Below are 27157 nucleotides of genomic sequence, written 5' to 3'. Positions count from 1 at the left end.
GTAGACTGATGTTTATCAATTCTGAAAAATTCTGAGCTATTATCTCTGAAGATACTACTTTTGCCCGATTCTTTCTGTTCTCTCCTTACAAACCACTATGTAAAAGAACAGGTTAAACTTTCTTATGCTTTCCTCTATTTGTCATCCTCTCTTCCATATTTTCCATTCTGTAGTCTCTATAAACTGCATACAAAATTTTGTCTGACCTGTATTTCAGATCCTTAATTCTCTCTTCAGTTACTTGTATACCCATTGTTATTAAACCCACACATTAAGTTTTTAATTTTTGTTATTATATTTTTAATTCTTGAAAGTTTTTTCTGTTATTATTCAAATGTGCTTTTTTACAATTTCTTATTTTCTAAAAATATTTCAGAACTTGTCTATTCTTAATTTAAAGAATAATTGCTCTATAATTATTGTGTAATAATACTAATGTATGAAACCTTTGTTATCTATTTCTGCTGTGTGCTCTTCTCTGCTGGTTCATGTTTATGCTTTTCTGTATTGTTGTGTGCTTGGGGTGCCTATTCTTCACTAAGTACTGTTCATGTCCTTGCCAAAATTTTTGTTCTGTCTCTTTGAGGCCTATTAGTAAAGTACCATCCTCTAGAGAGTTTGTACTTTCTTCTGGCAGGTAGCTGCTGGACTAATACTCTGGCACTCTCTGAAAGAAAGTTCTTCCTAGGAGAGTCCCTATACTACTCAAGCAATGGAAACTCAAGCCAGAACTCTGTGTGATGGCCAGGCTATGTTCACAGTTTCTCAGGAACAAGGTTTTTTGTGCTTGATGTTGTTTCCTCCCTCTCTCTCTCTCTCTCTCTCTCTCTCTCTCTCTCTCTCTCTCTCTCTCTCTCTCTCTCTCTCTCGTTCTATTTTTCTTTCTTCCTGCTCTGCTTAGTAATAAGCCCAAGCCTCCCTACTCAGGTTAGAGGAGATAAACTTACATCTGATCTAAACTTGCAATAACGAAAGAGACTTTTGATATCTCTGCTAAGCATGGGGGTTTCTATTAGGCAACCCAATTTGGGCAAACCATGTTTCTTAACTTTTGTCTTCCTTGAACCTTGACATCCCTAATAACAAAACCCAACATTTTCCTTATTAGAAAAAGAAGACACACATGAGGAAAAAGTATCAGATAAAAGTATCAGAAAGTCAGATGATAATGCCTTAATCAATAAGGATGTTCATTGATTCACATAACAAGAAATCTGGAAGAAGGCTGGTGACTTTATTGAGTCTCTTTGTTAACAAATCATAGAATCAACTTTATAAATAGTTCCATTTTTCCAGTCATGTATGCTATTATTTCTATCCCATACTTAATTTATCGTTGGTGTTATTTATGTTGTCTTTTATTATTCATTTTTGTTTTAGTTTGCATGTAGACAATTATATCTCTCTTTTTCTTTTATAGCAGTTGGATTTTCTGTCTTATTCAAGAACAGCTTCCATACTATAGTCATAAAATCTTTTTTCTAAATTTTCCTCTGACATTTAAATCACTTTATATTTCACAATTAGATATATAATCAAGTTGTAATTTATTTTTATATATGGTATGACACTGTCGTACAGCCTTGTTTTCCTCCAGATGGATAGATAATTATGCCAGCACCATTTCAAAAATAAACTGTCCTGGAATTTCCATTTCTGCCGAGTTACACTTAGATGTCCACAGACATCCTTCTTGGTATAGCACAAGGAAAAATGCTGAGTAAAATATAAATAAAAACTTTTTTCCTATTACATGATTAAGCTTGTGGGAAAATAAAAAAAAGTATTCAGCAGCCAAAATTAAAGTGTGAATCGAGAGAGGTGCCTGAGTACTAGGGCTGCTATTTACCCTGGAGGCATTGGCTGGTTCTTGGTGGTTAAGTGCTCAGTTTACCAGACTGTATCACAAGATCAGGAGATAAAAAATGGCTCCCGAAATAGTAAAATGTCAGATTAGAGATTTTTGTACTATGAATGGCATTACATTGGAAACAAAACAAAACAAAGTATTCTGCAGGGAGAGTCGCAACTTGATTTGGAGTAGAAAGAAAAAAAAAATTATCTTCCAGAATTCCTTACCACAAGTGTGTACCAATGTAGGCAGGCTTAGAGATGGAATTTATGCTACATTTTGGCCAAAAAATTCAAAATATTACTCCTGGATACCTGACAGAAACTAATGCAAATCTTCTCTAAAATAACACATTTTAAACAAAGGCTTCAAAAGTTTCATCCAGATATGATTCCCTAAAACACGAGCTCACAACCAAAAATCACACAAATACACACAAAGAAAGTATCCACTAAGAATATGAGTCAGCAGAATCAAAAACAACAGATCAGAACTCACAAAAGCTATAGATAGTAAAATTATAAGATTTAAATGTGGAAATAGAGTTTAAGAGGCATAGAGAATAGACAGAAGGTCCAACTTACTCAAAATCAGTGAAGGAATTGTGAGAAAAACTAAGAGGAATTTATTAGCTCAAAGACAGAACCCACTATAGGGACACATACACAAAAAACATCTTCCAATGTGAATAGAACTGTTTTGCCTATTATTAGCTTGTTTACCCTACCTGAATCTCCCCAAACACACCAAACACACACTAATTTATATAAATAAATATTTTATTTTTAAAATGAAATATTCTTGAAGAGTTAAGAATATGTTTATTTTTGAAGGCGATTTTTTCCCACCAATGTGGCTTCTCTCCTAATTTCAGAGGAAGCTGAAAGTGGACAATCTGCATGAGTTACTGTACAGGAAATATGACGATGTCTGGGAATATTAGATCAAAATTCACTGGAGTCAGAGCAAGAAAAGTAGCATCTGGAAAGGTGCAGATATTTTTGGAATTTAAGATAGCTATTCTTATCTGGTTTAAAAATAAACAGAAAGAAGAAATTAGGGTACACTATATAAAGTGTACATGTTTCTCTTATTTAACTGATTTGCATAGTCTATATTTAACTTTGAAATATTCAGTACTATATTTGTTTTGAGAAAATAATAATATATTTGCTATTAGTAGAGACATGAACTCAAAGCACTAGTCAAATAAATGGCTGTTTGTAAAAACTGTTGTCTTTCAAGTTTTACATAGAAAAAAACCTCTAAATATTTATGATAACAGTTGAACTTGGAAGGTTACTCCAGTGACATCAAAGATATCTACTTCAATAAGTTTCAGGAAAGGGAGCAAATTTTCTAATGTTATATTTCCACCAAGCTATAAAATGAATTTTATCAAAAAAATTTAACTCCTAAAAATTAAACCTGCACACAGTGTCAAAGAAAGTATTTTTTTATGGGCAAGTGACTGAATTTAATAGGCTCTAAATTAGATACTATTTACAAAGATCTGAAATAATTAGACAAATCTAATCCAATTTAGGATTAAAAATGAATGGATAAAAAGGTTTTTCAAAAGGCCATTTAAAAGAAACATATTTGAAATGAAAATAGTAATTAGATTCTTAATAGATTTTTTAATAGTAAATTAAAATAATAAATGTCCTTGCTCCATTTAAAATCACTACATTTTAAATATTAACTAAAATGGTGTTTCTTAAACTGCAAACATAATCTATTAGTCTGAAGGGTCTGAGGGTCTGAGGTTCTGAGCAACATTTTTATTTAATGAAAGAGCATAGAGTACCTCATACGTGTTAAGGGTAAGAACATTTTGTAAAATTCTTCTTTTGGTTGTGTGTGAATGGAGGTTGGGAGAAATTATGTAAAATTTATGACTTTCCATGTGTCACAATGGAAACATTTATGAAAGTCACTAGTCTAAAACTTAAGGAATTAATAGGCAAACACATAAGAGGATTTTTAGGAGGATGAGAGTGAGTGCCCACAGTTCTCCAATTGCCACATTACTAGGGAACCTGCAGGGAGAGGATAGGAGAGAAAAATGTCATGAGCTATATTCAAGGCAGGAACTTTGGTCACGAAGAAATGAAGCAAGAGCCCAATCATTACATAAGGATCTAAGGACACAAGAGAGCCAGCTGAAATATGATACGAGTTGCCACACTTACATCAAGACAGCTATCCAGAAATGGCCCCACAGTCTGGGGTGATAAATGAATGAGCCTGAAGAGGCAAGGATCCACTTGGCTGTCAGCTGGAACCTCAAAGGGAACGCTCAGATGTTCTCCAATCTATTCTGGTCACCTCACGACCTTTCCTTCTTTTGTCCATGAAAGCGATGCAGAGTATTAGTACTGTAGAATGTCACACTATTTATCAGAGCATTCATATATTTTACATATATGTGCTCATATATAAAATCGATAAATCCCTACTAGGCAGAGCAGGGGATAGCCATCACATTCACTGATGACATGGAAACAATGGAGTTCTTGGCACTGGCTGTGTCAGTGTTCAGCCTGGATGTTCCCAACGCCTCTCCAAATAGCTGATATTCCAAATACAGCTAATAACAATTCAGCACTGCTTTACAGAGAGAACACCCTACCACGAGATGACTACACATGCAGTCCTATTCACTTTAATGTCAATTTACCATACAATGTCACTAAATGAAACACATTCTTACCTTTTTAAAATTTATTTATTTAAATTAGTTTCAAGTATACAGTACATTGGTTAGACATCTATATAGTTCATAAAATGATCCCCTCGATTTCACCCTTCCTCCCTTGGCCCTCTACCTAGCCATCATAATAATGCGAACTGCATTCCCTCTGCTGTGCTCCCCATCCTTGTGCCCAACTATAAACTACTAATTTGTACTTTTTTAACCCTTCGCCCCATTATCCCAGCCCCTCAAGTCCCCCAACCTGTCCATCATGAAATTGTCCACTATATTTGTGAATCTGTTTTTGATTAGTTTGTTTTTTTGTGTTCCTTAGATACTGCATATAAATGAAATCATATAATATTTATCTTTGTCTGACATTTCATTCAGCATAAGAACTTCTAGGTCCATCCATTTCATTGTAAATGGTAGAATTTCTTTTCTTTTTTAATGGCTGAGTAATATTCCATTGTATATATGAACCATAATTTTTTTATCCAATCATCTGTTGATGGGCATTTAGGTTGCTTCCATATCTTGGCTATTATAAATTGTGCTGCCATGAATATTGGAGTGCATAGATCTTTACGAATTATTGTTTTGGTTTTCTTTGGATAAAAACCCAGAAGTGCAATTGCTGCATCAAACACATTCTTATTTTAAGAAAAGAAATTTGAATTCAATTAAATATCACATAGGATGTTTTTGTAGATATTAATTACTGGCTAGACAACACATATGTTCCCTGTTATAAGTAATATATGAAAATCAATATGATTACATAGGCTAAAAAAGAAAAACTGTAGTCTCAATAAATTCATAAAAAGACATGAAAACTTTAATATTTATTCACAATAAAAACTGTCCCCTAAACTAGGAATAAAAATAAATTTCCTCAATTGAAAACAGGCATCTACAAAAAATCTATGGTTAACATCATACTTAATGGTAAAAGACTGAATATATCCCTTCTATGAGCATGAAAAAGGCAAAGAACTTCACTCTCATACCTCCTATTCATCCTATTGGCAGTCCTAGACAGTGAAAAAAGGCAAGACAAGGAAATGAAATGCATACAGATCAGAATGGAAAATGTAAAACTATTCGTATTCACAGATGATTGTCTACGTAAAAATGTCCCCTAAAAATATCCAGTAATAAAAGCTACTAGAACTAATATAAGTTACTGTGGCAAGCTTATAGAAAATAAGGTGGATATAAAAAAATTAATTTTTAAATACTAGTAATTAACATTTAGAAATTGAGAGATGAAAATACCATTCATGAACTCTCTCGGTGACTCTACTCTGTCCCTCTCTCACTGTCTCTCTCACTGTCCCTCTCACTCTTTGCCTCTGAGAGGAGACCGCACTCTGTCTGTAGAGTTTTATCCCTTAAAAATAAAATACCATTCACAATAGCATCAAAAATATTCAATACTTACGAGACAAATTCAATGAAATATGTATAAGACTTGTTCTCTGGTAACTACAAAACACCACTAAGAGTAATTTTAAAAAAAGCAAGTAAATAGAAAGACATCGTGCATTCATCGATCAAAATATTTATTGTTGTTAATATGACTGTTTTCTCTAAATTAATGTATACATTCAACTCAATCTAATAAAAACCTTAACATATGTTTTATAAAAATTCTCAAGCTGATCCTAAAGTTTAAACAAAAGACTTAAAATAGCCTAATCCATTTTGAGAAAAAACTCGAAGGGGTCATAATACCTAATTTTAATACTTAATAAGTATAGACATATAGAACACTCGAACAGAAGAGGCCAGAAATATACCCACATATATATGATCACTTTATTTTCAAAGTGCCAGGGTAATTGAAAGGAAATATTTCTTAAGAAATTATACTGGAAAAACTTTATATCTATTCAGAAAAAAAAAAAAAAAAACTCCACCTTAACCTTATGAAATAACAAAAGTTAAGGTGCAACTGAACATAGACCTAAATGTAAAAATCTAAAATGTTAAAATTTATAGAAGAAAACATAAACATATATTTATTATCTTTGGATAAAGACTCCTCAATTAAGACATGAAACAGTGAACCATGATAATAATTTAAAAATAAAATAGACTTCATCAAATTTTAATCTCCTGCTCTGCAAAAAGACACCTTCAAGAAAACAGGACAGTAATCCACGGAATAGGAGAAAATAGTCATAATACACACATTTGAGAAAGGACATATTCAGACTATATAAGAATTCTTAAATTCAACCATAAGTAACACAATTTTTTACATGTGCAAAAGATTTGACAATTTATAAAGGAATATACATAAATGTCCCAGATGCATATGTAAAAAAATTAAACATTATTAGTTATCGGGGAAATGAAAATTAAAACTACAACAAAATACTACTATTCAATCTCTTGAATGCTAACAATAAAAAAAAAATGATTATACCAAGTGCTGGCAAGAATATGGTCTAACTAGAACTATCATACATTTCTGCCATGGATGTGAAATGGTATAAGCAGTTTGAAAACTACTTGGGAGAGTATATTTATATATAATCCTGCAATTCCACTCTTAGGTTATTTTCTCAAGAGAAATGAAAACATATCTAAAAACTTGCACATGAATGTTCAGAGCAGCTTATTGTTAATAACAGAGCCAAAATGTAAAAAACCTAACTGCCCATCAGTGAATAAATAGATAAAAAAAAAAAATAACAAACAAAAAACAACTGCAATATAGTCATACAGTGGACTATTAACCAGAGATTTTAAAAAACAAGCTACTGATATACTCAAAATGAATAAATCTCAAAAACATGCTGAGTGAAAGCAACCAAAGGCAAAATAATATGTTCCATTGGACTCCATTTATGTGAAACTCTAGGAAAAATAAATCTCATCTACAGCGATGGGAAACAGATCAGTCATCTAGCTCTAATGAAAGTGGGGACTGACAGATCGTCATGGGGTAATGGAAATGTGGTAGTGGTTACATAGGTGCATGTGTGTGTCAAAACTCATCAAACTGTCCACTTCGAATGTGTGTGTTTCATTATATCTGACTTATACCTCAATAAAATTGGTTTTTAAAAAAGGAAAGGCTGGTTCCCGACTAGACCTGAGACTAGAATAGTCTACTTAGTTGGGCTGCATTCCAGCAGCATTAACTACCTCTAACTTGCCCACCTACATATGAACTGCTGGGTCCTTAAAGTTCATTTGTTGCAGTCAAAAGACTGTCCTGTACTGCTACTGACTGGCAGAATGTGGTTTTGTGGATAATTCATTATTGAGAAGATATTAAAGGGGCCACTGTCACATATTAATGAGGAGACTTCTCTTCCCCTCCTTAATTTTTTGAATCTTGGTCATGGGTAAGACAAGCATCAAATATAGGGAGCCTTCACTTTAGGGTGTCCAGAATAGATATCAGATCACTACCAAATCATGGAATCTATGGAATCTGAGACAGAGATTGTGGTCCAAAAAAACAGACTGCAAGTAGCCTTGAGGTATGAAATACGCCAAGTATGCCTTTTGAGGTTGCAATATGTACATAATGCCTCAGAATAGTGTTTCCCAAAGAGTTGGATAAGTACCAACATACATAACATTATTTTAAGGATTCTTGAGATGAACTGGAATGGTAAACCAAACATGATAGTAAATAACACTGAATCACATGATAATTTCTTCTCTAGTTCTCTTAGTTTTTCTAATTATGTATCAAAAAAAACTTCGTTTCACACTAGTATGTCCTTAACACCTCTTTATTCTCTATTTAAAAATACAAAATACATAATTGAAATTCAATAGAAATGTTTTATGCTTATTTAATGTAGGTATCTTCTATTTAGGGCAAGTAAACTAGTTTTTCATTTGTGGAAATAATTCCAAAGTTCTGCATAAAATAAATGTTCTTTGATAAAAAAAAAAGAGGTAGCTAACTTAGTTTAAAAGTAGGTTAAAATACTATTATGAAATATGGATATGGTGACATATGAACACCTGAGATTGGATAACAGTATCTTAAAATGTTAATTTATAAGGAAAAGTATGGATCTGTGTATAGATAGTAGCACATCAATAAGCAATGAATTATTACTGCATAAATAAATATTGAAGAAGATTCACTAACTTGACATTTTCATGTCAAAAGTTAGTTTTTAATTTGAATTACTTGCCCTTTAATATCCCCCAAAGTTTCAGATTCCAAATTACCGATTAAAGGCGAGATTAAGGTTTTCAGTATTATGTAAGTTGAAATAACTACTATGAAATTGAAGGAAAGACAGGAACATATAATGAAGGGTCAAATCCTACTCTACCTCTGTTTTTCTGCTAATGAGTGCTCTCATCTTGAGTGTGGGTAAAGAAGCTAAGCTGTAGGTACTTATAAAAAAAAAAAATTCCGTCTCCATAAAAGTTGAGAATCTATTATTTTTAGTTTTGCTCTTTTTCTTTTTTTCTCATTAGTATTCATTCCAACATACTTCCTTTAAAATAATCCATTAAAATATACATTTTACTTTAGGTCCACTAATCACTTCCAAAATACATTTCATGTGGACAAATTTCTTCAGAATTGTAATGATGATGTCAGTGTTTTGACAGTCTTGTGCAATTAAAAAAACAAAACGAACGAACAAACAAAACCTTATTTAGGCTCTAGAGAATATTTCCAGCCCCCTCCTCACAAAATGTGAGAGAGAGAACTGTAAAACACAAAACAGGTTAATTTCCATCATGCTTATGATTTCTCAAGAATAAAACTAAATTGGAATGAACAAAGGTAAATCCCTTACCTGTTGGAAGGTGCAGTGTTATGTTGTTGCAGAAATCTGTGAAGCAGCATTCAGTTTTGGTGACATTGTTGGAGCTATGACAGAAGACTTGAGCATTTAATTCTGGGAGAGAGACACAGGACTTGGTCACCTGTTCTTTTCCATTGGTTAGCATAACTGAAGCCCAGCATGCTCCTTCAGTTTGGCAGGTGAAGTTTGAAGAGTCACATAAGAGACATACACACTTCAGTCCTGGAAAGTGTAAGACAAAGAACTTTAAGGTACAAAAGATATCATGCAAATTTGTTTTATAATACTTGAGTGCAGAAATTCAATCTAATGAAAATTGAGGGAGGATTTAAACAAACAGCACTGGATAAACACATGCTAATGCTGTTCCTCCCTCAGTCATGTGTTTTTGTTAAACGGGTTGCCCGATCATCATTTACTTGCTTGTATTTTTGTGAATTTATTTAGTTGCTATTACATTTTAAAACAATTTTCTCATTTATGGTCTAAATCCCTCCTTCTTAAGCTTGATCAGTTCATTCCTAAATCACTAGTTTCTATGAAACACTAGGATACAGTAACATGGCAACCACGGAGTACTATCTGGCATCACTTGTAGAACATGTAATGTGGTTACAGCAGCAGTGTAACCAAACAGTGCAGTGTATTCTTTTTGTTTACCCTTTCTCCTTTAAACTTCTAAGTAATGTGCTAAACACAAGCCTAACCACTGATATTCACAGCTCAAATAAAAAATAATGATTCTTTACGTGTTGAATGTTCTGTAATATTTTAACATTATTGTTATTGTTGTGGTGCCTTTAAGACACTGATGAGCCATTACACGTCTCCCTTCTCAACAAGGAAAGCATCTTAGAATGAGAGGTTTTTTGAAGATAGACCATGATCTATCAGCAATTTTCTTTAATGAATACATGTATTCAATAAAGCAAAACATCAATTGTAAAACTGCATGTATCTAGAGTAATAAAACTTTCAAAAATTAGACTTCGCTAAATTTAATCTGTTCTCTTCATAAGTTTCCTCCACATTCTCCACTTATCACTCCACACACACACACACACACACACACACACACACACACACACTCACCCCTCATTAACTTACATGTTTAAAGCGGTGCAGTACTTCTGGTCTAATGTAAAATATCTATCAGCATGAAAAGTCCCGTAGTTGTAGGCAATTTAGTTAAATTTCGTTTAATCATATTGTTCTCAAATGGAATAAGCCTTTTGTATTACTTTAATGAACTTCTTAAAACGTAACTGCCACCTACAATTATCTGAATGTCCAAAATTTTACCATATAATCATTTTTTCTCAAGTTAAAGTCTTTAAATTACTAGTTAAATTGCAGCTGATTTTATACCTGTAAAATATTTGATACATAAATGGCAATTTTTATACTCAACTTCAAATACCAATACAAAAGCAAATATGAACAATATTCCTGTATAACTGGGTAAGAAAGAACAAATTACATATTAATTAATAGGAATTATCTCTTTTTTTGATAATTTTTCTTGACCAGTAAAATGTTATCCTCGAGCATTTTTATTTCTACGTGTTAAAAGAAATACAATCATAAAGTAAAATACTATTTTGTTATCAACATTGGACCAAGCAAAATAGCTCATTCTTCTATTCCAATGGCAATCAATATAAATAAATATACCCTGATGTTGATATTTATATGCTAGCGTAGAATCTTATAATCTAGATTGATTGAAATCCAGTAGACGTTGATATATAAAATCTAGGTGATATAAATTTTAAGTCAGTTTTTTGCATAAAAGACAGTTTATATAATAAGGATCCATGCACCCAGATATCTTCTGAAAGTGAAAGCTCTCTCTTGCTAGCATCTTCCAATTCCAACCTAACAAAGACCTTCAAATTCTGGTTACACTAGCTTTGTAATCTTGGGCATTACTTGGCCCCTCTGTGCCTCCATTTCCTTATATGAAAGATAAGAAGAATATACCTCCTCATAGTGCTTTATAAAAAATAAATTAGTTAATCCATGTAAAGTCCTCAAAACAATGCCTGGTACATAGCAAATACTATGTTAATATCAATGACTATGTCTTCTATTGAAGGGGATAAGGCTGGTTGTTCTATGTAAATAATCAAAATGTATTTGTAATCCATAAAGGAATGACTGAATAAACTGGGGTACACAGACCATTTAAAAGATTTAAAAGGCATAACAAAGAAATGCGTGTCTTTCTGCTTTTCTCAATGAGTTCAGTGTTCTCATTCTTTTAATGGTCCAGGCTAAAACCTAGACAGTCACACGCAAAATGGCGTCTGGTAATGGTCCAGATAAAGTTCAGGAAAAGATAAAGTTCCCAGTCCTAGCTCTGTCACTCACTTGCCGATTGACTATGAGAAGATATTTAACTTTACAGGGTCTTGGTGCCTTCCTCTGAAAATGAGAAATAAACTGGGGGGAGGGCAGTGAGTCCAGAAATCTTGAAGTCTCATGTGGTGCCAACATTTATAAATCCATGAATTTACAATTTATTGATTTTCACAATTACAAAACACGGAAAATTCTTTGACATTAAGAAACTGACTCCATTGTAGCTATTCTTTGCTCTCATATTTTAAGGGGCTGAAGTTGGGAAGAATAACTCTGCTGACACACAATCTCAAACCATTTGCTATTCGACTCCTCGTTGGAGTCTTCTTAAATTTTCTATTTCCAGAGAAGGCTAGCCTGGAAATCAAGGCAACTAAAGAAAGTGGACCCACTGAGTGAAGATAACCATAAAGCACTCAACAACTAAACATATGTTAGTCTCTCATGTGTTTACCGTTGCATATAATTCCCAATTAAACTGTGGGAGTCATCTATCACTATCTCCATTTTATAGATAATTAAATGAGGCTCAAAAAGATCAAGTGACTGAATTAATGTGGTCATTAGACTACTCAAGCAATGTTGCTTTTATCCTACCAAAACTTATATTTAAAAAATAAAAATGGGTACAGAAACCATTCTTCCACCTCACCGGTTTCTAATAATTGTAAATAAAATATAATTCTAAGACAGGAGAAAGATATTAATAATTAGCAATTGAGATCTTTATCTGAATTGTCCTAATTACCTTTTAGAACAGTTGATATTTTTAAAATAAATTCTACCAACCTATTTTCTGAGGATACAGGTGGTCCAATAAAAGTTAATAGCATGTGCCTTGTATCAAGCATAAATAATCTTACCTTTCAGGTTGTCTGAGTTTTGTGTTAAGTGTAAGTTTCTAAGTACCTAAACTGGTACTTTCTCTCTAGTAGCTCCTTATAAAAAATGATTGCATAATAGTTCTCATCAAGAAATAATATTAATGCTCACTGACTAACAGGCCATAAAAATTTCCTTTACTTTAAAGGTTATCAATCAGAAGAGTAATATAGACCTAGGTAATACAGTTAAGATACAGTAAATGACACCTTACTTTAAATGTTGCACAATGGAAAACACTGACAAAATTGAAAATTTGTTGATGATAATGCCTTCAAACATCTGCTAAATGTTCTCATTTATTCCAGGTCAATTGGCAGTACTATAGCACTGACAGAAAACAAACAACAAGCTAAAAAGCCAAAGATATATATCTAACATACAGCATATTCAGTCTTGCATTTTTCATTCCCCACCAATGCACTTTATGGTCACATTGGGTATATAATTAAACAAGATTTATGTCAACCATCCTCAACACAGAATCCTTGTGCTGCCAATTAAAATATAAGCTGCCATTAGTGATAAGACTTATGCTTTCATATTTTGTTTTTTTAAAAACCACTTTTAAATGAGTCAATTATCCTAGACTATTCCATGACAGGATAAATCTGATTGTTAGCACACAGTAGTCCAGCCTGGTGTTTCTTTATTTTATACTTTCCCATCATATTGTACTTGAGTCATAAGGAAAGAGATAGCAAATGAAGTTGAAGAAGGAGGTAATTACCCGTAATAAGGAGCTCTATTCGATTTTTCCCCATAAGGAAGACTGCACTTTCCCTGCGTCTCCTCCCACCCCTTTAATTATCGCCTTTCCCCCAATTGCCTATTAGTCTGTAAAAGCCAAGACATCTGTTACCCACAAGACATCTGTTACCCACATGAAACCGAAGGATGTGCACTTCCCTAATCCACCAGAAAATAAACTTTCATCCATATTTACATCTAGTGGCAAGCACACTCTGTGGTCCAGAAATGTGAAAACTATCAGACTACAAAAAAATTATCAATTTGCATTTACATGTTATTAAAAAGTCAAATATTTGCTTGAGAAATATTAATAATTTTTAATTAGATATAATTTTCAATAAGTTGGTTTTATATTTCCTAGATTTCCCACATTTTGGTTCCATATGATAAAATATCAGTTGACTAGTGTGTTACATTAATTTCTGACACATGTGCCTTCCTCTTTTCAAAGCATTAGGTGATTCAATTTCCCTAATTTTAGAGCAGGCTATTAAACACAAAATATTTTTTTAATTTCAGAAAACTCTTAAATTTGACCTGTTGAATATGCAAATTTTTCATTATTTGCAGGCTTTTGGGTTAACGAAAACAACATTCCAAACTCATCAATGCTGAATATGAAAAGTATGGCAACAGGAAAGAAGCAGGAATGACTAGTAATAGTGTATGTGAGGCAAAGGCAGACAGGGAGGGGCAAAGGAAATCAGACAAAGATCTGTTTTCCTTTCCTATTCCTTTCAAAACTTTGTTTTCTTGTCCTGTGGTCATTTAAAAGCATTTTTCTTCCTTAATACTAAAGAAAAACAGAATAGAGGGAGAAAATAGCATTAAAAATATGGGCAATATAAATGCAAACTTTTGGCCCAAATGAGCTTTCAATAGAGATTCGACTTTTAGAAATTCTATTTGCCAGGCTATATCCAAGGAAATTCAGAACTCCCAAAATACAGAAATATACCCAGCACAAAGGAAAATTGTCCCTTCGTGAAAAGTGGCAATTATGTTCCCTGTTAAAGAGGACTTCATTCTTCTACCTGAGAAGGGATGGAACCACCCTAACTGGAGGGATTCTGTCCCGGAGAACTGCTCTCACTTCCAACTACAGAGCTCAATTTAGGAAGAGTCCAGCACATTTTGGATTGTAGTACTAGCCATATTGAATGTCTTCAGTCCAAAAGCAGCACTACATAAAACCTGAGGTTTCAGCTCACCACCTCTACCAGAAATCACCTAAGACTTAACCTCTCCACATCTTAGATTCCTTATCTGAAATATCATAAGGTCAGGAAATAGGTTAGAAGATTTCTAAAGACCCCTCCAGTTTTACAGCCCTCTGTTGCTCTGAGCTCACATCTCATTTCTCAATATAAGTAACTTTTGGGTTATCTTATCTAAGATAGATAAAAAGAGAAAGCTGGGGTTAGAATTATGATCACCCTAAGAAGGTCAGGTTTGTACTCCAAATTTACGAACTGATATTTCAGTGGGTGAGAGGATCCTACCAGTTTATAATCCAACAAAACTTCACCAGTCGATATTAAAGATTATTTATCTCGTCCTACATTGATCACATGAGAATCTAATGTTCTTTCCAATATCAGCACAATAATACAGGGAAGTAGAGGGAGAGTTCACAGCCTTTCTTAGTTGGGCTAGACATTCAGACTCTTGCCTAATCCCTCAATCACAATATATACATGCTAACAACTTTAGACTTTGACTATAGCCATGTAAGGAAGAAAATGACCCTGTTTAGGGTCTCTCACCCTAAAAAAGCATCATGTCAAAGAAACGAGTGTCCCTAATCACAGGACACATGTCTTCTGTTGCCCTTGCATATAATTCTTACTGAATTTAAGAAGTTTTTTCTTTTTTTCATGTGCAGCCTAAGTGGTTCTTCATCAAACTGTTCCCTCAATCTTGAAATATTTTATTGTCTTCTGCTTAGAAGAAAAGCAATACTCAATAGATTCTGATTACAATTAGAATAAAATAAAATCCACAATCATTATTATGACCTAATGGGTTCTTCCTACTTCGCGAACCTCATTTATTATAACTCAGCTCCCCGGATGCACTGATGTATTTTTTATAGCTCTAAATAACAAGTTCTTTCCCACCTCACGGCCCTTGCTCTGGCTGTTCCCTTTGCCTGTCATGCTTTTTCTTTCCTTCTACTTCTTCAGGTCTCAGCTCAGATGTCACCAAGACAAATCTTCACAGACCATAGACCACCTTTGACAAAGGATCTGCTCACCATTTTTTCTGATACTTATTGCAATCCATAATTAGCTTATTTATTATATCAGCCCTACTAGAATGAAAATGCCACAGAAACAGGGATCTTTTCCTGTCTTATTTACTATCATATCCTCAACACCTAAAGTAGGGTATGGCCTAAAAGAAAAACCCAATAAACATGTATTAAATTAAAAATTGTAGAAAACTGCAAAGAATAGATAAATGAAAATTAGCCGAACTCATAAAAAGACTCAAAACCCTATAACTAGAGGGTAGGAGGTGGGGGAGGGGGAGGAAGCTCGAGTAAAGGGGGTCAAATATGAGGTGAGAGAAAGAAATCTAATGATGGAAAGTGAACACACAGTGTAAATATATATATTTGCCTTACTGTTAAAGTGTACAGCTGGAACGTATTGGATTTCATTAACCAATGTCACCATAAACAAATAAAAAAATTTTTTTAAAAACCCTATAACAATTCTCATTGTGGTATATTCTCTTCCAGTTTTCTTTTCCATATCAATTTTTTTCATAGTTGAATTCTACCTACAAACAATTTTAAGTGCTGCTTTTTTATTTTTTCAGCATTACCTATGAGCTTTATAATCTCTTTATAGCCATTTGACAGCATTTACAGATCTGCCATCATTGAAAATGAACAGGTTATATAGTATTTCCTTACTTTCAGGCATTTAAGTTTTCAGTTTTTGCAATTAATAACACTGTTGAGTATCTTTGTGGATTAATCTTTAACCGAATTAATTTCCTGGGCTAGAGTCCCAGAAGTATAACATCATTCTTTTAAAAATATATTTTATGTTTCGATTATAGTTGGCATACAATATTGTATTAGTTTCAGGTATATAGCATGGTTATTAGACATTTACATAATTCACTAAGTGATCACTCCAATAAATTTAGGACCCATCTGACACCATACATAATTATTACAATGTTATTGATTATATTCTTTATGCTATACTTTACATCCCATGGCTATTTTGTAACTACCAATTTGAACCTAAACCCTTCCCCTTTTCCCCCATCCCTCCTAACACCCCTCCCATTTGGCAATCATCAAAATGTTCTCTGTATTTATGAGTTTGTTTATTTTGTTTATTTTTTGTTTAGATTCCTCATGTAAGTGAAAGCATATGGCATTTGTCTTTCTCTGCCTTATTACTCCACTCAGCACAATAGCCTCTAGTTCATCGATGTTGTGACAGATATAAGAGTTCATTCTTTTTTATGGCTGAGTAATAATCCATTGTATATATGTACCACCTCTTTTTTTATCCATTCATCCATTGATGGACACCCAAAATGCCTCCATATCTTGGCTATTGTAAATAATGTTGAAATGAACATATGGATTAACATGTCCCTTTGAAGTAGCATTTGGGGTTTCTTCAGATAAATACCCAGAAGTAAGATTACTGGATTATTTTTTTGTCTCTTGTTATAGCCTTTGTTTTAAAGTCTATTTTGTAACATCAGACAATCTTGATAGATGTTATCAAACAGCCTTCGAGAAAAGCTATACTGATTAAGATTTCCATTGGCCCTGTAAGAAAATATCTTTGTTAAAATGCATTTGTCAGCATTAAATAGTATCATTAAAATCTTAATATAAGACATAAAAGTTGCACCTTATTTTAATTTGGATTTCCCTATTAATAGAGGTTAAACTTTTTTTTTTTTTTTTTTATAATATTTCCTCTAGATTTCTTCTTGGGTGAATTTTTTGTCCATGCCTTTCTCTCTTGAATGAATCTTAAATTTTTTCTCAATTTGAAAGAGCTCTTTATAAAATAAAGCTAGAAGTCCTTTGTCATACATGTTACATGTAACTTTTCCCACTTCCATGTTTATTTGCTTTTTCTTAACATGCCATCTTCACTGTTTTTGAAAAAAATAATGCTCTTACTTTTTTCAAATATTCCCTCTGGATTAATAGTCTTTTACTTAGCACTTTATTCCTTTGTCACCAAGCTTGGAAAATTCCCACCCAGATATTTTTTAAATGTTAAATATCTCCTTCTACTTTATGGCTTGTTTTTATACTCAGTCCTTAAACTCACATGGAATTTGATCGTGTTGTGAGATAAAATACATAAACCTCTTTGACAGGTGATAAGTGAATTACTGTATGGTAAGTTCCTGGATTTTAATATACATATATATGTGTATATGTATATTTTTAAAATCATTATTCATAGAATATTACAATTTTAAAAAATTTAAAGAATTTGCATCAGGGAAATGCAAATAAAAACTACAATGAGATATAATCTCACACCTGCTAGATGGCTATTATCAAAAAGACAAAAAATAAGTGTTGGCAAGGATGTGAACTAAAGGAAACCCTTGTGCGTTGCTGATGGTGCAGACACTATGAAAAACAGTATAGAGATTCCTCGAAAAATTTAAAATAGAATTACCATATGATCTAACAATTCCTCTTCTGGGTATTTATCTGAAGAAAATAAAAACATTAACTTAAAAAGATATATGCACCCCATATTCACTGAAGCATTATTTACAATACCCAAATACAAAAACGACCTAAGTGTTCATCAACAGATGAATGGATGAAGACAATTTGGTAAAACAGTCCCTCTTTATCTGCAGGGAAAATGTTCCACGACCTATAGTGGATGCTTGAAACTATGGATAGGACTGAACCTTATATTATACTATAATTGTTTTTCCTACACGTGCATACCTATGATAAAGTTTAACTTATAAATTAATAATAAAATAGAATGATTATAACAACATACTGTACTAAAAGTCATGTGATTGTGGTTTCCCTCTTGCTCTGATAACCAATTTAATAACTGAGACAGCTACTAAGAGTCTAACCGGTGGGTAGAATACAGAGCATGGATTTAAAACTTACGAATTATTTATTTCTGAAATTTTTCATTTAAAATGACTTTCAGTTGACTGCCAGTAATTGAAACTGCAGAAAGTGAAATGACAGATAAGGAGAGTATACTTATATATAATGGAATATTATTCAGCCATAAGAAGGAATAAAATCTTGCCATTTGCAACATGAATGAGTCTTGAGGGCATTATGCTAAGTGAAATAAATCAGACAGAAAAAACAAACACCATACAATTTTACTTACATGTAGAATCTTAAAAAAAATGCATATGGTGACAGATGTCAACTACACTTAAAGAAATGGATATTGTATTAAAGTTTTTCAGAGAAGCAGAACCAATAGGATAAGTGTGTGTGTATACATCTATAAAAAATAAATATTTTTGTCTTCCTTTTTCTAGATATAGATAAGATACATCTATAGCTATCTTTCTTATCTGTATCTATATCTAGAAAAAGGAAGACAAAGATTTATTTTAAGAAATTGGCTCATTGGATTATAGAGGCTGACAATTCAAAAATCTGTAGGGTAGACAAGCAGGCTGGAGTTCCAGCTGATGTTGCAACTCAAATCCGAAGGCAGTTTAGAAGCAGAATTTCCTCTTCTTTAGGGAATCTCAGTTCGTTTTCCTCTTAAGGCCTTCAACTGATTTGATTATACTCAATTATGGAGTATAATCTACTTTACTCAAAACTACTGATTAAAATGTTAACCTCATACTAAAAATAACTTCACGGCAACAACCAGACTGGTGTTTGACCAAATATCTGGCTACCATTGACAGTTGACATATAAAATTAACCATCACAAGTATTTACTACATGTCAAATACTATGGTAAGAACTAAGAAAGGGAGGTAGAAAAAAAGCCAAAGGAGCATTCCCTAAAGGTGATGTGGAATTAAAAGACATCATGATCATGTGCTAAACCAAGTCAGGGATGTGCACATGCGTGTTGGGATACAGAGGCCAAGAACTGCTTAATCCAGCTGCGGTTGTGGGCAGAGGCAAAAAGGGAAAGCTTCTTCCTGGTGAGTACTTAGGCGCACAATTGTTTCTCATCAACCCCAATCCCCTCCCCTCCCTCAATCAGAGTGCCAGCCCCACCCCACCCCCCAGCAGGTCTCAAAGACCCTCCAGCCCGCCCCCACCAGCCTGGGGAAACCACTGCAGGCCTCACCCACTTGACAGTGTGGAAATATCTCATCATGGAGATGAAATGTATGGGCGCTAACTTGGCTCTGCATTGCCAACGAGTTCTTGTTTCATCCATCCATTCCCAAGATGGAACTCTGTTGCCGGTCCAAACAGGCATCTCCTGTCTAAGGTACTGCCCTCGTAGGGGTCCCTGGACTCTACGGCTGGCTGGGAAGTTTCGGTCACCAGCCCTGGCGTTATAAGTTGGGGCCGAGCACTCTGCCCCTATGCAAGGCCCAGGGCTTTCACCTCTTCTTCACCTGAGTGGTTTGCAAGCCCTCCCTGGGGTTTTCAGAACCCCCAAACTTTCAGTTGGGCATGGGCATGAGTGAATTTCAACCCCTATCAGCTCCTGGCTGGTTTTGCCCCTTGCACGCCAGAGAGAGACTTACTCTGTAGATGCTTTCCCGGCTCATCCAGGCACCATCTAGTGACAGCAGAGAGAGGACTGGGCTACTTTTTACAGAATGTCTTCAACTCCTGAGTAGCTTTTCTCAAGCATTTTTAAAACTCATATCTCCTTAAAATAAACATAAAAATCACACACCATTAGTTTTCTCTTATTTAAGATTTTGAAATAAAATGTATAGTGTGTCTAGAAACAAATAAACCTAGTGGTGATTTGAATGTACTTTTTCATTGGAAAAATGGCCCTCTGCTCTCCAATCCCCTTGAATATCACCACTCTAGCCTGGGGAAATGGCTTTGAAAGCCACTGCCCGATAAATCAAAATTTATTAAGAAAAATGTCTTGCTTGCACCAAAAGATTCTAGCTATCCAAATATTGCTAGCGAATTCTTTCCAAATTATAAGAAAAAATAACAAACCCTTAATACTATTACAATTTGCCTACTAATTTAAGTCCTGTTGGCCATAAAACTCCTATGTGGATTTTCACGTGAAGCCATACTTGATAACAGCAGTTACCATATTTGGGAATTTCACCTACCAATTCAATTTCAAAAATTGTTTTAGAACTCTCAACCAAGGGTTGCACTAAAGTTTTGCTTTCCCAAGGAAGAACACTGGAGAGAGAGAAAGAAAAAAAAAAAGCACCTTCTATTACCATCACTTCAAAAAAAAAAAATGATATTATTATTATAATACCAACCAAAGAAGGAAGGAAATAAATCTCAGAACTAAGGACTGACTCTCTACCAAGATCAAGGCTACCTTTTTAAAATTTCAAATGTTGAAAAACATAATTGTATTTTATAATGTTACATTTATTTTGTCTTTTTATGATCCAAATTGTTAATCTCAGGTTGATTGTGCATCAGAGAGTGGAGCTTGAGTTCCAACCTGTTTCTGTATTTTGTTTTGTTCCTAATCAATGGCCACGAACCAAATAGGAATGTTCTCTAAAATGGAAAAGGCAATTTTCCACAGTGCCGTTTTCACTCAAGGAGGGATATTCTGGAAAACTGAAAAAAGCTGAACAGTAATAGCTACCCATCCCAAGCCACAAAGAAAGCTAATAGTGGCTAAGTTATGTACGTTACGTAAGTTAGGTAAGTTATGTGGCTAACAGGGAACTTCCTAGCTTAGGGAATGGGCTGCTGGGCCTTCTAGACTCAACTCAATGAGTTCACACAAGAAATTCATCCTGCAATGCCTCCACTGGAACTGGGGTACAGAGTTTAACACTGTATTCAACCTGTATATTTAGGTCTATTTTACGGGACTTCAGGGATGAGGTACAACTTTTAGATTACTACAGACCTACATTCAATATATTGCTTGTGAAAATCTATGATTTCATTGATGATAAACTCTTCATCAGTAGCATCCCACATTATTTTAATATTGTTTCCATGGGAAATTATGACCAACTATAACCAACTCCTGAAAGATACAATTTTCAGAAACATCTTGTAGAGATAAATAGATATTGCTACTCTGCTGTGTGGAGAAATGAACTTGAGTAAAGAAAAGAAATGTGCCAGGGTTCTGATCCAGTCTGGTGCATTTAGGGTTCATGTCTGGAGATCTGGGTTTCTCATCCTGGTCTATTAACACGGCCTTTGAGGCTTCTTTGTCCTCGACTTATCTGTCCAAGAAAGAATTCAATTAGATAATTCCTAACTGTTCAAAAGTTCTATGAGCCTAGAAACAAATGCATCAATAGCCACCATGTAGCATCAGAAAGAGCAATCTCAATGATTACATACCCAGAGAACAAAGAAGTTGCTGTTCTAGAATCGGAGTTTACAACAAAAACTATTCAGGGCAATATTGTATCAGTCTGATAAGGATTGAAGTGAATACTCTGAGTTCATATTTAGGAGGTCCAGTAAGGCATAGAAGCTTAGTTTTATATTTTTAATCTCCATGAAGTAGAGAAGATAGAAATGAAATGGGAGAGGATCACAGAGAATTAGTAATAAAAGAACAGCCACACATGACATAGTCAATCTGCTTGAGAAAGAAAGAATTAAATACAAAAAGTTAACGATAAAAACATAAAGTTTTAAAAACTAATCAAGCTCTGACTTATTTAAAGAAGGCAATTAAAAATAATCAGTAAAGGAAAAAAGTAATAATCGTCAAACAACAGGGCTAAAAGAATATGCAGATAGAAAAAGAGAAAAAAAATTGTTTCAAGTTTAGAATAAAAGTAGCAAAGAAAATTGAAAAGTTAAAGTCCTCAAGAGTTCTCAGGGGCTCACTTGTCAGAAATTTCTATCACGATCCACAGCTATTCATTTATACGATCAGATATGGTAAGGAATAGATAATTATTAATCTAGAAATAAAAGGAAACTATCCAAAGTAAGAAGCTCATCTAACTAAAAATAGAGTAGCAAGTGAAGAGTTGAAAGGGGAAGAGGAGGGCAAGTGATATCAATGCAAAGTTTTTTAAAGGCTGATTCCAACTAGGCCTCTTTCCAAGAATGACCCAAAGACTCAAAGGTTTGGCTTAGATACTCTGAAGTGCAAACATAAAAAAAGGTGGCATTGCCTGCACTCCACTCAAAGAAGATGGGTGGAGTGGGAGTTGAGTGGAAAACAATATTTTTAAAGCCGTAATTCTTTAAAAATATAATTCTCAGACTTCCAGGATTGTCATAGTTGCTTTAGAAGGTAGATCACATGGATTCTTCCAGAATTTTTATTTTCCTTTTGTTTACCAAAGCATCATTAAACAAAATAACCGATTTTCTTGCAGCTACACAGATATAAAAAGAAATTGGAGGACCTCAGAGAAGTCTCAAAGAATTCACATTAGCCAGAACAAAAGGCAAATCTAAGACAGGTTGTCCTGAGTTTTGCAGATTCTTTTGTGATGAGCCAGTAAAAAGCAATAGAGAACAGAAAACAATAGCAGATAGACAACAACCTTATATTTGTAGCTGTGTTCATTGAGTTCAATATTGTTGGAATTCAGAATTCAGCAAGATGTAGTGCAAGGATTCTGTGCTTTGGAAGACTGTGACTCTGTCATTGAAATCCTGAGCCACTGCAAACCAATCAAGTGGTCCTGGAAGTGACTCCACCTCTCTAAATGTGACTAAGCACTGGGGAAGTACAGATAATAATTCCTATCTATTGGAGTTTTTATGTAATTAAAATATATTTTAATAAAATTTTGATACACAGTAGACATTAAAAAAAAATCTCGAAGCTAAAAATTAAACTACTGCTGTTACAAGTTACAAACAGTTGAAATAATTTTCTGTGTTTCTGACAGTTCTTTTTGGGTTTGAAGAACTTTTTCTTTGGTAGTGATACTGTCACACTATGGTGATAATCAGGAGCTCCAAAACAAAATACCCAGTTTTGTTAAGGAAAAATTTAAAAACAAAAACAAAAATTTGACATTTGAGCATAATCAAAGACTAGGAGTATCTAGAAAGTTAACTCTCATATTGGTTACTATATTCATTCTTTTCACTTCTCAATCAATTATTTCTTGAGTTTGACAAACATTTTGGAAAAGACAAATTTGTCAATAGAGAAATGGAATCCGTAGTCTAAAAACAGGCTAGCATATTCGAATGCTCAGCTGTCTGAAAATTCAGACACTGAGTATCACAGAAAGACTCCGGTCTTTACATTGGAAACTTATCTGATCTCTAGCCTGATGATCTTTCCATAACTTTTCATCTCATATTTTAATTTGCCTTAAAGGAGAGTCAAAACCAACATAGTGACTTTCCTTGAATGTGTAGAAAACAACCAAGAAAATGCTTACTGCCCACTGTGTGCATGGCACTGTACTGAACAAGGGGTACCTCTAATCTGACTCAGCAAAATGAGGTTTGTTAATGCATTAATGAGCCCGTGTATAGACTGCAGATTCAAGCAAAATTCTCCATAAGCAAGCTTAATGCTATAGTAAACCAGCTAAAAGAGTCCAAACAGCCCATAAGTGCTCCCTTGTAGGTGATAAATGACCTTTCAAGTTGAACCAAATGCTTTTACCTAAACAAGCAGGTGAGTAATGCTGCATTTACAAAGGGTTTTATCTATGTATGGATAATGTCCCTAAGTTGTCATTTTCTTTGCTAAGAGAAGAAATTACTACTCCATGCTAATGAACAAAACATAGCCTAACTTACCCTATTTTGATTTCATTTCTCTCTACTTTATGTCATTTTACAGACTGAAGATGATACATGCAAAACACAATTTAATATGTACAGAAATCCCTTGCTTACATAGAACCTATATAACAAAAGTAAACTATTTGTAATTTTAAATATTTTTATTTGTGTTTAATCAACATTATAAATGCACATGAAAAAGATAGTATAGGAAGAATTACAATAAAAAGTATGTCTAGTGACCCATATCTACCCAAGTCTCACTTCTCAGAGGTACCCACTTTGAGCTATTATTGTTTTTGTTCTTTAGGACATTATCTTAGTACTTTCTCTAAAAATATATTGCCATTCTTGATTAACCAATTTGAAACACTATCTGCTAAATTCTCTATTTATGTAAGGGTGCTTAGTGCATACATACACCCTCCAGTTAGGGGAGGAGAGTCAAGTATATTGAGATATAATTTACATATGGTAATCATCTTTTTTTAGTACACAGTCTTATGAGATTTCACAACTGCAGTCAATCACCCCTCCCCACAAATTTCCTCATACACTCTTTTAGACAACTCCCCCCACTATCCCAGTCCCTGGCAAGCAATGATGTTTTCTGTTTCTATACCTTTGCCTTATCCAGAATGAAAGACAAATGCAGCCTGTTGATTCTAGCTTCTGTCATTTTCCTTAAAGGATTTGAGATTCATTCATATTGTTGCATACATCAACAGTTCATTGAATGAATGTACAATGGTTTGTTGATCCATTCACAAGTTAAAAGACTTTTTTTTCCCAGGTTTTGCCGATTAGGAATAAGCCTGTCATAAGTATTAATATACAGATTTTTATGTAAAATAAGTTTCACTTCTCTTTGCTAAATATCTAGGAGTAGGATTCCTATGTTTTATAGAAAGTGTATATTTAACTTTATATAAAATTACCTACATATTTTTCAAAGTAGCTGTATATCATTTTAAGTGCCACCAGTAACATATGAGACTTCCAGCATTCTAGCCAATAATTGGTACTGACATCTTTGTCTGTTGTTTTGGGGTGTCGGGTGTTTTTAGGTCATTCTAACAAATGTGCAGTGGCATGTCATTGTTTTCTAAAAGTGTATTTCCTCAGTGACTAATGATTCTGAGCATTTTTGGTGTGCTTTCTTCCACTCATATACCTTCTTTATACTTGTTCAAATCTTTTGCCTACTTCCTATTAGATTCTTTGTTTCCTTATTATTGAGTCCTGAGAATTCTTTATATATCCTGATTCAAATGCTTTATCAAATATGTGTCTTGCATATATTATCTTCCAGTCTGCATCTTGTCTTTTCATTCTCTTAACAACATCTTTCAGGGGATATAAGCTATTAATTTTGATGAATTTCAATTCATCAGTATATTCTTTTATAAATTGTGCTTTTGGTGCCGTCATCTAAGAAATGTTGCCTGAACCAAGATCAAAGATATTCTTCTGTTTCTTATTAGAAATTTTTATAGTTTTAGATTTTATTTTTACATCTATGATCCATTCTGAGTTAACAATTATAGACATGCAAAGCCTGTTTTTATGTTCTTTTTTTCTGCCTATTCCAGCATCATTTGTTGAAAAGACTATCATCTCGCTATTGAGTTGCCTTTATACCTGTGTTAACAAAAAGAACAATTGATCATATATGTGTGAATCTATTTCTGGTTTCTTTATTCTATTCCATTAATCAAAGTGCCTCTTCTTTTGCCAATATAGTACTGTCTTAATTACTATATGTTTATAAGTCTTGATTTCAGGCACTTTGAGATTCCAACTTTGTTCATTTTCAAAATTGATTGTGTTATTCTAGTTCATTTGCCTTTCCATATAAGTTTTTAAAACATCTTGGTGAATTCTGCAAAATTCCTGGGACATTGATTATGATTACATTAAATTTGGAGGTAACTGATATATTAACAACATCGAGTCTTTGAATCTGTATAGTTTTAGGTCTTCTTTAAATTTTTTCAACTATATTTTATAGTTTTCAACATATAGATTTTCCATATATTTTATTAGATTTATATCTCAGTATTTCATGAATTTTATGTGCTACTGTAAATGGCTCCTTTTTTCCAATTTCTAATTTTTCATCATTACTATATAAAAATACAATTGATTTTTTAACATTCACCATGTAGTTTGCAACCTTGAACTTGAACTTGAACTAGAACTTATGTTCCAATACCTTTTTTGGAGATTCTTTAGTATTTTCTATATATAAAATCAAAACATCCGTGAATAAAGAAGTTTTATTTATTGCTGTCCAACCCATATGGCTACTGTATATTTTTCTTGTTATAATGCATTGGCTAGGACTTTCAAAGCAGTATTGATTAGTAATGGTAAGTGTAGACATTCTTCCTTGTTTGCACTCTTAATGAGATGCTCCAGTCTTTCACAGGTAAGTGTAAGGTTACTTGTGAGTTTTCTGAAGAATCTCTTTGTTATGTTAAGGAAGTTCACTTCTATTCCTAGTTTGATGAGAGTTTTTATCACAGATGTTTAGTATTGACATCTTGTTCTTATGCATATATTAATATCGTCATATGGTTTTTCCTCATTAGTCTGCTGAAATGGTGAATTATAAAATTAAATCTTTGAATATTAAACCAGCCTTGTAGTCCCAGGATAAATTCCACTTGGTCATGATATATATATTTTTGGATTCAACTTGATAAATTTCGTTGAGGACTTTTGCATCTCTGTGATAGATATTAGTCTGTAGTTTCTTTCATTGAAAGGTCTTTACCTAGTTTTAGTCTTAGTGTAATGCCGATCTTATAAAAATGAGCTGAAAAGTGTTCCCTCCACTTCCATATTCTGAAAGAGTTTTTGTAGAATATACATTTTTTCTTCACCAAATTTTTTATATAATTCATCAGGGAAGCCATCTGTGA

At 33.5% G+C, this 27157-nt stretch overlaps 1 protein-coding gene across 2 annotated transcripts in view; it reads right to left on the bottom strand.

The window, feature by feature from the left end:
- ACVR1C (activin A receptor type 1C) overlaps positions 1-27157 on the bottom strand; it is a 68650-nt gene that overhangs the window by 32284 nt on the left and 9209 nt on the right. For both annotated transcript variants that reach the window (XM_016150110.2, XM_016150111.2), the window contains exon 2: positions 9344-9574. In XM_016150110.2, coding sequence (XP_016005596.2) covers positions 9344-9497 — 154 coding nt within the window. In that variant the 5' untranslated portion in view covers positions 9498-9574. The remainder of the gene's footprint in view (positions 1-9343; positions 9575-27157) is intronic.

Source organism: Rousettus aegyptiacus, unplaced genomic scaffold (assembly GCF_014176215.1).
Source record: "Rousettus aegyptiacus isolate mRouAeg1 unplaced genomic scaffold, mRouAeg1.p scaffold_m13_p_2, whole genome shotgun sequence".
Lineage (NCBI taxonomy): Eukaryota > Metazoa > Chordata > Mammalia > Chiroptera > Pteropodidae > Rousettus > Rousettus aegyptiacus.
This window is presented reverse-complemented; position numbering and strand designations above follow the sequence as displayed.